This window comes from Eschrichtius robustus, chromosome 17, assembly GCF_028021215.1.
Source record: "Eschrichtius robustus isolate mEscRob2 chromosome 17, mEscRob2.pri, whole genome shotgun sequence".
Lineage (NCBI taxonomy): Eukaryota > Metazoa > Chordata > Mammalia > Artiodactyla > Eschrichtiidae > Eschrichtius > Eschrichtius robustus.
In genome coordinates, this window is record NC_090840.1 from 465315 (window position 1) to 479602 (window position 14288).

A 14288-nucleotide genomic window follows, 5' to 3' on the forward strand; every position below is an offset into this window, starting at 1 on the left:
CTGTCCCAGGTACTAGGAAGCAAGCTCCAGACAAACCACGGCTGCAGCTGCGGGGAGCTTTCTGCGGGGCTCGGCCCTGCTGGGCGGTGGGCTGAGCTTGGCCGGGACACAGCCCGCCAGGCTGCGGTTTCCAGGGCAGGGCCGACGGGCAGGCCCCCACCCCCTCCGCGGGAAGCTCACGGCGACCCCTCTGCCGCCCTCTCGGTCGGCCCTGGGCCCGCCCGCCGCAGTCTTAGCACAAGCGGCGTGGCTCAGAACAAGACCTGGCGAGCCCCAGACCCTGGCCGATCTCACACGTCAACCCTGTTGAGGCCGCCATCCCTGCTGCCCGCCCGCCGGGGCTGCTCCTGCGCCGTGACGGCAGAGGCTGGTGCGGCCCCAGCTGGGGACAGGGCGGACGCAAGCGCCTTCCCGCAGACGGCTCCTGCTGTGGCCGCGGGCCCGCCGCCCTTCAGTACCTTCTCGGGACGTGGGTTTCCCGCCGGGGAGCTGCAGTCACTGGGCAGCAGTGCTGTGAGGCCGACCTGATAGGACGTGGGGTCGAACGCGTGTCATAAAATGCAGTACGTGCCGAGGTTTAGGGTTTACTGTCACGTGAGACACAGCCCGGGTCACATCAGGCAGCAGGTAGTCCTGTCTGTTCCCACATTCAGACCATTAACGGAAACTCCCCGAAGTAGGGACGACTCCCCCAGCCCTCGCTCTGGAGATCAGAACCGCCCCGCCCGCGCATCCAGACAGAGACGCCTGCGCTGGGCTCCGCGGGCAGAGGTGCGCGCAGCCAGCCCCGCCCCCGAGTCCGACTCAGGACGGCGCCCGGAGTCCCTGCGCCTACTGCACGGGAGCGCCGCTCAGCGGACGCGGGACACACAGGCCGCGGAGCAACCCCCAGCACCCAGAGGCCAGGCACCGACACGGGCTGCAGCACGCGCGCCGCCGAGCGAGAGAAGCGGGGCCCCGCGGGACTCGTCCACACGGAAGGTCGGGCCGGCGAGCCCCCAGGGGCTGGCAGGGCAGGGAGGGGCGGGGACGGGGCTGCTCTGGGGAGCGGCGGGAATACAGCGAACCCTCGGGCGCCGCACACTGTGACCGCACGCGCGGCAGGCCACGTGACCTACGTCTCACTGAAGCACTTGGTACACCGGCAAGGGACAAAGACGCTCCTCCGCACCAGAGACGCGCGACTGGTGAGCTCCCGGGCTCCTGCACGCTCTAAAGCTTCTTGAGGTTTCGTGAACAGAAGCGGTTTCACCAAATTGTCAAAACGAACTCAGCGTGACAAATGCAGGAGAGGCGCACACAGGTGCTTTAGGCAGCGGAGGGAGGAGGCCCACCCCCGTCCCGGGGGGGGGGGGGGGGGGAGGGGCCAGACTGGGGTGTGGGCAGGCGGGGAGCACGGCGTGCATTCTCTCCCTTCCAAGTCTGGAGCAACTTTGAAACCAGAGCTCACGCTGACGCCACAGGTCTGTCCACACAGCACCTGTCAGGCGGCCCCGACACAGCACCTGTCAGGCGGCCCCGTGAGCTCTCGGAGCCTTGGACAGAGCTAAGTGCTCACAAATGGTTACAACCTGCGGCAAATACAAACGTTTTCCTGGTCTGATACCCAAATCACTCTGAGAATTAAAAACATTAAACTACACATAACCTTCATATCTAAGAATCTGGCCATGAAGAACAGAATGTAATAGAAACCCTGAGGTTTTTACCTGTGCCCCACTTGCCACTATCTGACCTAAAAATACGCCATCAATATCTCACAGAAAGACAAGGATCTAAGGAAAGTTTACAAATTCAACGACATTTTAAAACCAGAAGTATTAACAAACCAGCAAATAGAAGCCCTCGTCTTCACAATGACTCTGTAATCACCAAGCGGCTGCCGCCCCACCCCGTACCTCGATAAACCTCCTTCGAAAACTCCCGACACCCGGAGCCTGTGGGTCTCCCAAGGCTGCGTACATTCTCTCATACATCCTCTCAATGTTCTTCTTATTTACGGGGTTCTTTTCTAGTTCAAGCTTGATGTCCTCCGTCCAGTCCTGTGCAGAAAAAAAGACACGTCAAGCTGGACTGCAGGCAGGTTGCACTGAGCCCGTGTCTTACGTGTGGGAAGCGGTTAACACTACCTTAAAGAGCATCTCAGGGCTGGAGAGCTGCTCCAGGGCGTTAATGAAATCCTGAACCACTCCTTCTCGATCTAACTTAGCTTTAATCCTACAAAAAATTACCAGGTTTAGGTGCTCAATCAAACATCTTCCAAAGATCAAGGCCTATAATTGTTATGTATATATAATTATATTTATATATAAAACAATACATAACCAACTACATAGTCTAGGGAAGGAGCAATTTAAAAATTATCTCCAAAACAGATGAAGCACAAAGTGTGTCCTGTATCAAGAGATGAGGTGAAAGCAAATCCTCAACATTTTGGTGCACACAATCTAAAGTTAAAAGGCCCCCTTCTCAACAAACTTTCAACATTTCTCTTTCCTTTCTTTCTTTCTAAGGAACCGATCACGCTGCAGCTGCCTCTGCTGAGACACAGGAGGGCATCACAGGGTGGGTGGGCGCACGGCCGGCCCATCAGCGAGCCGGGACGAGGGCTGTGCCCCGCAGCCTTGTCCCTCGGAAGCAAAACGCTCTAAATAATGAGGCAAATCAGCTCCTGACAGAGAAGGGCAACTAAAATGCCGTGCGTTTACCAAGTATTCTTTCTGAAGTAAAACACTGCTGCCGCTCTGGCAACTGTCCTCACTTACAAATCAACTGAAGAAGCGGAAAGGGCGACACGTGGGCAGTTTACTGACTCCTAATGAAGAAGGGGGTGCTTCCCAGAGATTTTAAATTACAGAACAATTTCAGGAACTGATTCCAAAAAGCATCTCATCTAGTCCGTCTCAACCAACAGATTACTAATGGTCAGCATAACCGTCTCATGAATAGCATTTTAAGATGAACTGTGTTTACAAAAGGAAATAAACTCTACAGCCAATGACACACACACCAGGGCAGATGCACCCGACAAACAGACATCTAGGCCCGCTGCCCTCCACGGCAGCTCTAATTCATCTGAGGACACACATAAGCGTCCCTGTGTCTGCTTTGACCACAGACGTTTTGATAACCTTTCAGTGTTGGATGGACCTAATTTTTCTTGTGTCACCTGGCCACAAAGTCCTTGCTCTTATGGCCAGCAGAAGTGTCTCTGAAGGAATAGCTTTCACTGCTTATTGTGAACGGGTACACGATGGCCTGCGGGTAGTGGTCGGCGATGTCCGCCACGGTGCGCTGGACGGCGATCCCCTCCTCCTTGTCCAGCAGGGCCACCATGTGGCCGATCCAGCCGATGAACTGCCAGCAAGGAATGGAAGACATCTGAAACAGAGAGCCGGGACTTAGTAAGGAGTGAAACATGCAACGTTCTTCCCTTACAGAAGTATTGCGTGTCCAACATCCAAGTATAGCTGTATTTGCTACCGTCAGTATAAAAACAGACAGACGTGTAGACAGAAAGTCTTCTCAGCCCTCTCGGTTCCGACCCACTGGGAACCATCGATTCTTCCGGGCCTTTTCAGGGCATGTACACGTGGACCCTTTCTTCAGAAGAATGGAATCGGAGGAAACTTGCTGTTGCTGGTTTTTCTTAGATCTACCTCATTCCTTTTAACAGCTGTACCATATTCCGCTTCATTTCACAAGTGCTCTATAATGAACTTTCAGGGTATTTGCAATTTTTGCTATCCAGATACTGCTACAATGCACAACCCTATATGTTTATGTCTTTGTACTTGTGCTATATACCCATAGGAGAAATTCCTAAATGAGTTCCTAAATTCCTTTTTACTTTTAACGTGAACGTTAACAACTGTAAAAAACTTTGCTAAATTTCCCTCCAAGAAGATTTTTCAAATTTCCACTTCTAAAAGTGTAGTAGAGATCAACTACTTTACAAAATCCTTTTCGACACTGGACGCAATCAATTTTTAAAATCTACTGTCAATCTGACAATTTAAAAAATCTATTTTCAATCCGAGAAGTGAAAGATATCTAATTTTAATTTGCATGTCTCATCATTAGTGAGGCTAAGCAGTCAGCGTTTACCTGCATTATGTGCTTTAACCGCATGTGCGTCGCCTGTTGCTACCAGTCTGTTTGTTGTGGACAGTGGAGACGCCTGCTCTCCGTCTCCAGTATGTGTTGCAAATATTTTTCTCCCAGTTCTTTTTTTAACTTTGTATATGGCATTTTCTTAATGATAGAAGCGTCAAATTATTTCCCTCTATAGCTCCTGGCTTTTGTCTCTTAACTCCAAGACCATTTTCAAATTTTGCTCAGGTTTTCCTCTAATGCTTCTCCAGGTGTTTATTTCAAGATAAACTCCGCTGTGCTTGGAATGCTGGTATAAAGCCAGGAAGCACAGGAGGCTTGGGGGCCCTGAGTGCAAGGCCAGCTGCCCATCTCAAGGGTCACGACAACATCGACCCACCACTCCGTTCATTTCCGCACAAATTCAAAATGTTATTTTTATTGTATACAAGTATGATTTGGGGGAAAAACAAAACCATAACTTACTGAAATATTTCTTTACTTATCTTTGAGGAAAATGCATGTGTACTGCATTTCATACCGAATTGACTTTAATCTCCTGTGTAGGACCCACTGAAAACCCTCAGCCGTCCAAGCGCACAGAGAACTGACTGCGGCTCGGCGACCAGCACCGTCTACAGACCCGCCGTGCGCCCTTTCTCAAGTATCACGGCATCGACTCAAAGCTTGGCCCCGCCTTCCAGTTAAACATCCACAGAAGTCGCTAAGGAGCCTTTCTGATAACCCTCCCCTTTTTCCCCGCCGCGGCCCCAGTGGAGAGGCCGGCACGGGGTGAGAGCGGGCAAGCGGGACGTGGGGCAGGAGCCCTGGGGGTTCCCGAGACGTGGAGCGTGGGGGGATGGCGCCTGAAACGTCCCCCTTGCCTCGCTGCCGAACAGCGACCTGAGCGTAAGGCCCCCGGACGCACAGACGCAGTCCAGCCCTGAGGGGCAGCCCACTCCGGGGCGCGGGACTCACCTCCTCCCGTCCCGGTCCTTGTTCAGACGCGGCCTTCGTGTCAACACCCGCAGAGGAAAGTGGGTGCGTGGGAACACTCGCTTACACGGTTTTAAATGACATATGTTGTTGGGATGGAGCAAAGCTCGGTGGTTAGGAAAAGCCACGAACACACGCGCCCCACACAGCACATCCGTTAGCCCGGTCAAGTCCCCTTTGCTAGAAGGAAGACACCGACCTCTCTGGTCATCAGGCTCAGGGTCTCCTCTGGATACTGCTCGACAATCTGGAGGAGTCTGGGGAACTTCAGCCGGGCCTCGCTCGAGTGTAACTTCAGAGCTTTCAGCATTTTGTCCACCACGAGGGCTGGATACGTGTGCAGCTCTGCAGCGTCCAGGACTACCGGGGACAGGAGAGGAGACATGTGGTCACTACCCACACACAGACACGAGTGGCAGACTCGGCGCCGGCTGCTCTCCCCCAGGCTTCCTTTCTAACAACTACTGCAGCTCAGCACACGGTCTCGGACCGCGTGTAAGAGCTCCTCTCCGACGCTGACCTCTGCTACCGGGTGAAGCAGTTTGCTTCCTGGGCTGGAACACGAGGGGCGGCCGCAGGAGCTGGTCAGACACGCGTCAGGGAAGCAGACGGAGGGAGGGGACAGAGACGCCCAACTCCGGCCCCACGCCAGCCGTGGGGCGTGGCCACGTCACCGCCTCTTAAACAGACAAGCCGTCTCTCAGAACACATGCCACTGAAAAACACACAGGAGACCACGGGACCTGCAAGGCCCTACGTCTCCGGCTGGCACGCGCGGGGCTCACCGGGGGGGCCCTCCTCCTGCTTGCGGAGCCGCTGGTCACAGAACTCCACCAGCGCCAGGCAAGCCGCCACCAGCCCGCGCGCAGGCTCCTGGCCCCACGCCGGGCGCCCGGCCTCCTCCTGTGCCGCCGTCCGCACGGCCTCAGAAAGGTGCTGGAATGCTCTCTGGTACAGGCCTGCCGCGACCTGGAAGGCAGAGACCCCGGCAGGCTGTGAGCGGGACCAAGCTTCCTGAAGACCCTGCCCCCCACCGGGACCCGTCAGCCACCGGTAAACAGAAAGCCACTCGAGGGCAGAGCCAGGTCCGCCTGGACTGGGAAAGAGACGCCAGCCCCGCGCCACCTCGGCACCTGAAAACCAACGCGGGGCAGGGCTCAGGAAGGGCTGGAGGCTGGGGACACAAGTGACGCGGGGAGCACGTGGGAACTCACGAACATACAGAACCACCTGAGAAACGCCAACAAAGCAGGTGCTACATAAAAAAGCAGAAAAGCTGATTCTTCCCACAAGCTAGCGGGGTGTCTGAATGGAGACTGGTGGTGAGATTCCACTAACAAAATTCATGGGAGAACCGTCCACATCAATCCAACACAGACTTCTCGTTATTAACACTAAAAGAAGGGTGTCGTTCAAATAAACAGGAAACTCAGGGAGTATGTCATTTTTCCAATAAGAAACCTGACTGCGTGTAACTGTCAAATATGTCTTAAAAACACAAAGCGAGACTTGTCGTTTCTTCCGTGTAGCGGAGCCTGCGTGGTCGAGACAAACACACGACGTGAAGAGCTCAGGCTCCCAGCGTCACTACCTTCTCGGCATCCTCTGAACTGGATCCCGAGAGCTCCACGACGCTCCTGGCCTTGCTCTCCTCGATCCCAGCGAGGCAGGGGGGCTCGCTGCTGAGAGCGTCGGCCATGATCCTGTACGTTGTGCCCGCGAGAACGTTATGGTCACGGGAAGCCGCAACATTTCTGCTCAAGTAGCTTGACGTGTTCTCACCTGCTGGATTACACACACGCACACACACGATTTTTTGAGAACTGAGTGACGTAAGTTAAAAAGAAGATATTCATAGTGTTCAAAGGTTGTTTTCTATTAAGAAACTAAAAGAAATCTTGAAGGTGTAAGAAACTGACTTCAGCCGCTGGTGCGAGAACCTCCTGAACTCACTCACGTTAATGGAACGTGTTCTCTGTCAGCAGCGACCAGTCCACCGCGGCTCAACAATCAAAACATCACGTAAACTTCCACTCAAGCATCACCCTTCTGCATTTTGTCCAAGCACTTCTTTGTGTTACAGAGAGCAGAAAGGGCGCTTTCTAACGCATTCGTGCATGTACATCAGTAACCCAGATTTTTAAACTGACGCTGTCCCCTGCAGCTGATAAAGCAACAGAGACCACTGCAGTCCAAGATCGAATACTATGTCCGGCCGTGTGGCTCTGGGCAAGCCCACAGCGTGCAGAGGCCGAGAAGAGAAAGGGCCGCCACCCAGCAAGCCCTGCACCCACACCACCTGCTCATCCAGGAGACGCTGACTTCACAAGGCTGTGACCAACGACAGCCAGTTATTATCACGAGAACTAACTGTCATCTTAATGGCAGCAAACTCAACCTCCTCCCCCCATCGCTCCCCCAGAAAAGCCTACAAAAAATAGTTGCGCAGTCATAGGATCATTTTCTGATCCTGGGATCAACGTGGAAAGTGCTTCCCCATCCTGCTCAAGACTCGGGCTCGGGACCAGGCGGGAGGCCGCGGGAAAGTCCTGCCGTGCACCTGGGATGTGCACACGAGACCCGGGACCCACACACGGGGTTCCCCCTCAGCCTTACAGGCCACGTCATCACAGACAGAAGAACTGAGGAGGAAAAAGGCTTTCGTGGTTAATTTTTTTAGGCAGTTCTTGTATGTAAACATAAAGTTTTCAAAATAAGTAAACTATTACACCCAAAATTTGGCTAAGTCTTAAACAGAACATTTTAAACTTCAACTTTAGTCTACAGATGAAGAAATAAAAGCTCCAAAAGTAGTATTACTAAGATACACAGTATCTTGGCTCCACATGTTTGATAAATATTTAATAAAAGCTTTACAAAATTTAATTCCCAACTGTCAGATAAAGCAGCACAAAGAATACTGTGAGAAGACACGCAGCCACAACACCAACTGTGGGGGGAGAAGAGCCTCGTACCCAGCAGGGACACCGTCCTCAGCATCGCGCAGAGCTGCTCGGGCCGGCGCTGGGCCCGGGCCCGGCTGTGGCTCAGCCGGCAGTAGCTCTGCACCCACCTCACGAGCCAGTCCTCCCGTGTCTTTGACTCTCTGTGCAGCTCCTTCAGCAGTTTCAAGGCAAGCGAGAAATTATTCTGCACGGCAGAAGAGAGAAAGCAGAAAGATGACACAGGAGGATAATGAGAAGTCAAGTCACTGTACAAGAGGAGCTTCTCACTGGCCTTCAGTGACCCATCACCTTGGCTTTCTCGCCGGGCCAGATACACAGTCCAGGGTCTGCAGGACACTCACGCAGCGGGGCGCCCATCGCTGCCGTCTGATTCCGGGACTCTGTCGTCCGCCAAGAAACCCTCCATCCACAGGCGTTTGCTCCCCTCCCCCAGCCCCCAGCGACCACAGCCTTCTGCCCCGGGTCTGCCTATTCTGTACACTTCCTATCGAGGGAGTCAGGAGATGCGTTCTGATTCTGTGTCTGGTGGTGTGTAGCAGAACTCCACTCCTTGCTGTGGCTGAGTAACATGCTACTGCATGGATAACCACAGTTTATTTATCTATTTATCTACTGATAAACTTCCGGGTTGTTGCCACCTTTTGGCTATTTTGAATAATGCTCTTTTTTCTAATTTCAATGAACATAAAGAATCTGTATACAAATTTCTGTGTGGACGTTAAGTTTTCATTTCTCTTGGGTATATACCGAGGAGGGGAACTGCTGGGTCAAATGGTAACCCTCTGGCTTTTGGAGGAGCTGCCAGACTGATTTCCACGGTGGATGCACCGCTCACCTCCCTGCACGGAGGGCCGCCCCTCTACTCCAGCCGTCCCGTGGGTGTGCAGCGGGACCTCGCTCTGGTCTGACCTACATCCTCCTGATGACTCGTGGTGCTGAGTGTCTTTTCTTTCCTTCTTTCTCTCTCTCTCTCCCTTTCTTTCTTTCTTTCGCCATGCGACACGGCTTGCGGGATCTTAGTTCCCCAACCAGGGATCGAAGCCGTGCCCCCTGCAGTGGAAGTGCGGAGTCCTAACCACTGGACCGCCAGGGAAGTCCCCTGAGTGTCTTTTCATGTGCGTACCGGCCACTTGTGTGTCTTCTTGTGAGAAATGTCTATTTCAGATCCTTTGCCTGTTTTCTCACTGGTTTGTTGGACTTTCTGTTGTTCGGTTGTAAAGAGTTATTTATGTATTCTGGATAAGCAGACCCTTACCAGATACATGATTTCCAAATATTTCCTCCCATCATAGGGGTTGTCTCTTCACTTTCTCGAGTGTGCCGTTCGAGGCACAGAAGTTTTTAGGTTTAATGCACGATTTCTCTGTTCTTTACTTAGTTGGCTGTGTGGGGACGTCTTTTACGTCTAAGTCTCTGCTGAGCTTCGAGGACACTGACATCAGTCCCGTGAGTCCTTGTTACGACCCTTCCAGCCACTCGGGCCGCAAGTCCCGTCACCCCCGTCATTCCTGCGGTCTCTGGCCTTGTTGTATCTGCGTCGAAGAGTGTACCTTTCACACAGTTCTCATCCCACCAGCACGTCCAAGGCCTTCGATGGTCTCCTGGTCGCCAGTCCCTGGTTCTGGGCCACACGCTCCACAGTCCACCTCAACCCAGCACCACGAGACAAGCCCTCCGCCCACAGCAGCCGCCACGATTCCCGGTTTCTCCCTTTGGGATTTTGTTTAAATATATCTCAGTACCTTCCTCTCCTACCATCCCCAAACGCCTCCGAGGCCCTCCATGGAGCCTTCCTGCCCCCTCTCCTCGTGCCCTGCCCCCAGAAGTGGGGAGCACCCACTGTACCCCCTCCTGGGATGTGCCCCCCACTTCCTGCTGAGAGGCCACACGCACCGCCTCGGCCATGTGCCCCGGACCACGGCCACTCCCTGCTGCACCCAGAGCTAAGGGGATGGAGGGCAAAATGACCAGGGCCTTCTGGAAAAAAAGCATCTCCTTTTTCTCTGCAGGAAATAGTGAGGGAAGACACTACCTGATTCCAGAAAGGCTCAGTGGGGAGGGGGCACGACCTGAAACACCCAGAGCACCCACAACTTCAAGGGGAGAGCCTGGGGAGACCAGGCGAGGGAGCAGGGCCTCCTCGGTGGAGTAGCTGAGAGCGTCTGAAGGCCAGCTCCTCCAGAACTGAATGCAGGGAACCGACAGAGTTACTTCCTTTATTCACTTAGGCTGCTGTTATTGGAAATATAAAAATTCCTGATACAAAACCCATCTCAAGGAAAAACCTATAAATGAGCCTTTAAACCCACAAAACAGAAATATTAATTATTTGTACTAGAATAATATTCTTTGCTTTATAATAGCAATCAATATAGGGTCATTAAAACAGCAAGCTCCCCTAGTATACCCAAATATGATTTAATTACATGAAAAATATAATTTAATACAGTTGAAATGCCTATATGCGACTTTTAAGCAAACTGCACTTCTATCAAGAAAGGATCTTATTATCAAATGATAGATTTCCACAAACTAAACCTAAATATAATTTGTTAACTACCTGGCAAGTATTCATTTTGTTAAACAAGAGAAAATCTGTATTAGATTTATTTTCTTTATAAGTAAAGCAGAAAATAATCATTTTGAAGTGATTAACAAGTGTATAATAAACTTTAGAGGCTTTCTGGAAAAGTTTAAGTATTTCTTCAAGTGTACTTCCTTATAGAGAGAAAAAAAAACAAAACAAAAAACTAACTCCTCAATTATCCCTAAGCTTCAGATTTTAAAGAAAAGCTAAGTTTAAAGAACGCCAGTTCCGGAGCGTCTGTGGCCCGGGCGCGCCCACCTGCTTCCGCGCGCTCTCCACCATCCGCAGCCTCATGGAGAACCTGCAGCTCGCGATCAGAGACCGAGCGTCTTCCTCCACGGCCTCCACGCCCACCCCGTCCGCATCCTCACTCACACCACCGTCGTCCGGAAGGAGAGGGAGCTTCTCCTCTATTTTGCTGAGAAAGAAACATCTACGTGAAACAAAGAAAAATAAGAATTAATGCGGGACTCATAAAAGAAATCTCTGACATTCAGGAAGCTGCTGGATAGCATTCAGACAGAAATGCTACAGTTGTTAAAATTTTGCTCATTTTTTAGACTATACATGTACACTCTCAGAACTGGACTTAACCCCCATTTTAATTAACCAGCTCTTGGAAGATCACTGAGGATATTTCAACACAATTCTCCAGACAGCATCTACTGCTTCCGCCTCCACAAAGTAAAGTATTAACACTCACAACCTGCTCTCTTAACAAATGGACAGCACACCCTGTGTTGAGTCAAAACCATTTTTCTCCTTTTATCTCCAAATCTAAGGTCTTCATCACATAGCAGCAGACAGGCTATAACCACTGAGAACAGTGGCTGTATCACGTGTACGGTCAGAAGGTTATTCTTATTTGTATCATAAGTTTACATATTTGACTTGGTTCCCATGATCTTACTTTCATTATTTTCATTGTCAGTAACACGGACAAAGGACCTGAACATACAAAATTCACCCCAATTAATAATCAACTAACTTTCTGTGCATCTGCGGACTAATTTCAATTTTCTTAGAAACACTGTGGCCAGATAAACTAGCAAGTCTCACATCTCTCTTGCTTATTTTTTTCAGTTTTTCCCAACATGCAGCCTCCCCAGCCACGGCTCTGCTCCTGTGCTCCTGACCCCATGACCACCACACAAGTGCCCCCTTCCCAAGAGCTAAACAAGCGAAGGTGGTGGACCCTGGGTGCTGGGTAAAACCTGGAGAAGCAACGCGTGAACAGGAATGTCACCCTGCAGTGTGAACGAGGGCCTGGGCTCCCAGAAAGGGGGGCAGCAGGTGAGGAGGACACGCCATCACCACCGAGAAGAGTGCATTCCACTCCACGCGGCAGAGTAGCCAGGAAGTCCCAGAGGGAGGGCACAGGTGAAACAAAGGTGGTACCCGGCATGCTCTTGTGTCAGCCCTCGGAGGAAGGAGCCCGGAAAGAGCCATCTTGGTAAAAGTGACAGAGCCCTGGCTCTGGAGAGGCCGCAGGAGGCGCCGAAGCCGCCCTTCTGCTGGTGACGGCTAGAAACGGGGTAGCATGCAATCACAACCACCCAGGGGTCTGAGGCTAAGTAAAAGACGGCCGCCTTCAAGGACGCGGAAACCAGGAGAAGGTTCTGCCACTGCGGTGAGTGCCCTGCTTTTCTCTGTCTTCTCCCAGTTCTGCCACAAGGACAACCACGACGTGGAGTGTGGCAGCCTGAGTACGAAGACTCTGAAAGAAGCAAGCCCTGTTGTACTGTGCCTGGAGGAACCAAAGGCTGCAGAGGGCACCCTGCAGGGGACAGAGCAGAGAAGGGAGCCTCTAGCTCTGCACAGGAAGCAGCGTGGGCCACGGCCACCCCGCGACGGGCGCGTGTGCAGGACTGACTTGAGAGCTGAACTGAGACCTGAGCCTGCAGAAAGCGAGAGCCCAGGTGCAAGTCTAAGGGGCCAGCTGCTGCAGGGGCAGAACAGCCCACGTCCCCTGGGAGCTGTAAAGGAGCTCAGTCTGCACACTTTCTAGGACACAAGCCAAAATTCACTGAAATCCAAAGAACCAAGAAAATGTGCCTGTTTTCAGTGAAAAGGACAGTAAGCAGATGTCGACTCTGAGACGACCAAGAGGTTGCAAAGGTCATACAAGGACCTTTAAACAGCTATTTTAACTACCTCTAAGAGGTCAAGAAAAATACACATGGAATAAATGAAAAAGTAGGTATCTCAGCAGAGAGGGAGTGTAGAAAGAGCCAAAGAGAAATTTTACTGAAAAGTACCCGAAATAAAACATTCACTAGACAGGCTTAAAAGAGGAAACAACAGTCAGTTTAAAGACAGATCAATAGAAATGATCTAATCTGAAGAATAAAGAGAAAAAAGATTGAATAAAAGTGAACCTGTGGGACAATGTCAGAAGGTCTAATACATGTGTAATTGGCATCCCACAAACAGAGAAAAATTGGGGCAAAAAAAATACTTGAAAAAACAATAACAGAAAATTTCCCGAATTTGGTGACATATATGTACAGATTCAAGAAGCTTGGTGAAGCTCAAACTGGATAAATTCAAAGAAAACCATACATAGACACATCATAATTAAACTGCTGATAACCAACAATAAAAAAAAAAAAAACAATCTTGACACCAGCCCCCAAATGTGACACATTACATATTGGGGAACAACCATATGAACAAGCGTGACTTTCCCTTCGGAAACATAGAGGACAAATGATCCCCCAGTATTCTATACCCCGAGAAAATATTCTTCAGGCATGAAGTGAAATAAAGACACCTCAGACAAAGGAAAAGCAAGAGAATTCATCACAGGCAGACCTGAATTCCAAGAACTGCGGAAGGAAAATCTTCAGCTGAAGGGAAATATTAGAGGAAAACTTGGATCTTTAGGAACAAATGATGAGCATCAAAACTGGTGAGTGCAGGGACATCCCTGGGGGTCCAGGGGTTAAGACTCTGCCTTCCACTGCAAGGGGCGCGGGTTCCATCCTGGTCGGGGAACTGAGATCCCACATGCCATGCAGCGTGCCCCCCCCCGAAATAAAAAAGGAAAGGAAAGGAAAAAAGAAAGAGAGAGAGAAGGAAAGAAAGAAAAGAAATGGTGAGTATATAAGACTGTTCCTTGTAAGTTCTGAATCATGTTAGACTATTTAAAGCAAAAATATATTATCTGTTAATATTTTCACTGTTGCTTCATATATGTATATATATATATATATATACATATATGAAGTACACACGTGTCAATATGTCTTTACTGCAACATAAGCTAAAATGCACATTTCATCAGGAAGACACAGCAATTATCAACACGTATGTGCCTAATAACTCAGTTCAAAATACAATGAGTAAAAACAGAATTAAAAGGCAAAACAGACAATTCCACAATCACAGTAGGAGGTTTTGAAATCCCAATCTCAGCAGCAGATGGAACTAAACAAAAAAATCACTAGAGACATGGAAGATCTGAAAAACACAATTGACCACCTCAATCTAAATGAAAATTATAAACATTATGTCCAAGAACTGCAGAATATACAGGAATTTCAAGTGCTCATGGTATATTTACTAAAGTAGACCATACGCTTGGTCATAAAAAAAGTCTCAATAAATTTAAAAAGGCTGAAACCATACAGTGTGTGTTTATAACC

The 14288-nt window shown here is 50.5% G+C and overlaps 1 protein-coding gene across 7 annotated transcripts in view; it reads right to left on the minus strand.

Annotated features, from left to right (window-relative positions):
- The window catches only part of PRKDC (protein kinase, DNA-activated, catalytic subunit), a 150452-nt gene that overhangs the window by 10913 nt on the left and 125251 nt on the right, over window positions 1-14288 (minus strand). For 4 of the 7 annotated variants that reach the window (XM_068525884.1, XM_068525882.1, XM_068525886.1 and 1 more), the window contains exons 69-76: window positions 10900-11074; window positions 8064-8238; window positions 6680-6873; window positions 5874-6057; window positions 5288-5448; window positions 3170-3381; window positions 2130-2217; window positions 1899-2042 (exon numbers count right to left, since the gene is read on the minus strand). In XM_068525884.1, coding sequence (XP_068381985.1) covers window positions 1899-2042; window positions 2130-2217; window positions 3170-3381; window positions 5288-5448; window positions 5874-6057; window positions 6680-6873; window positions 8064-8238; window positions 10900-11074 — 1333 coding nt within the window. Of the gene's footprint in view, window positions 1-1898; window positions 2043-2129; window positions 2218-3169; window positions 3382-5287; window positions 5449-5873; window positions 6058-6679; window positions 6874-8063; window positions 8239-10899; window positions 11075-14288 lie in introns of those variants that run through there. The other 3 variants (XM_068525885.1, XM_068525883.1, XM_068525887.1) reach the window with 2 other exon arrangements.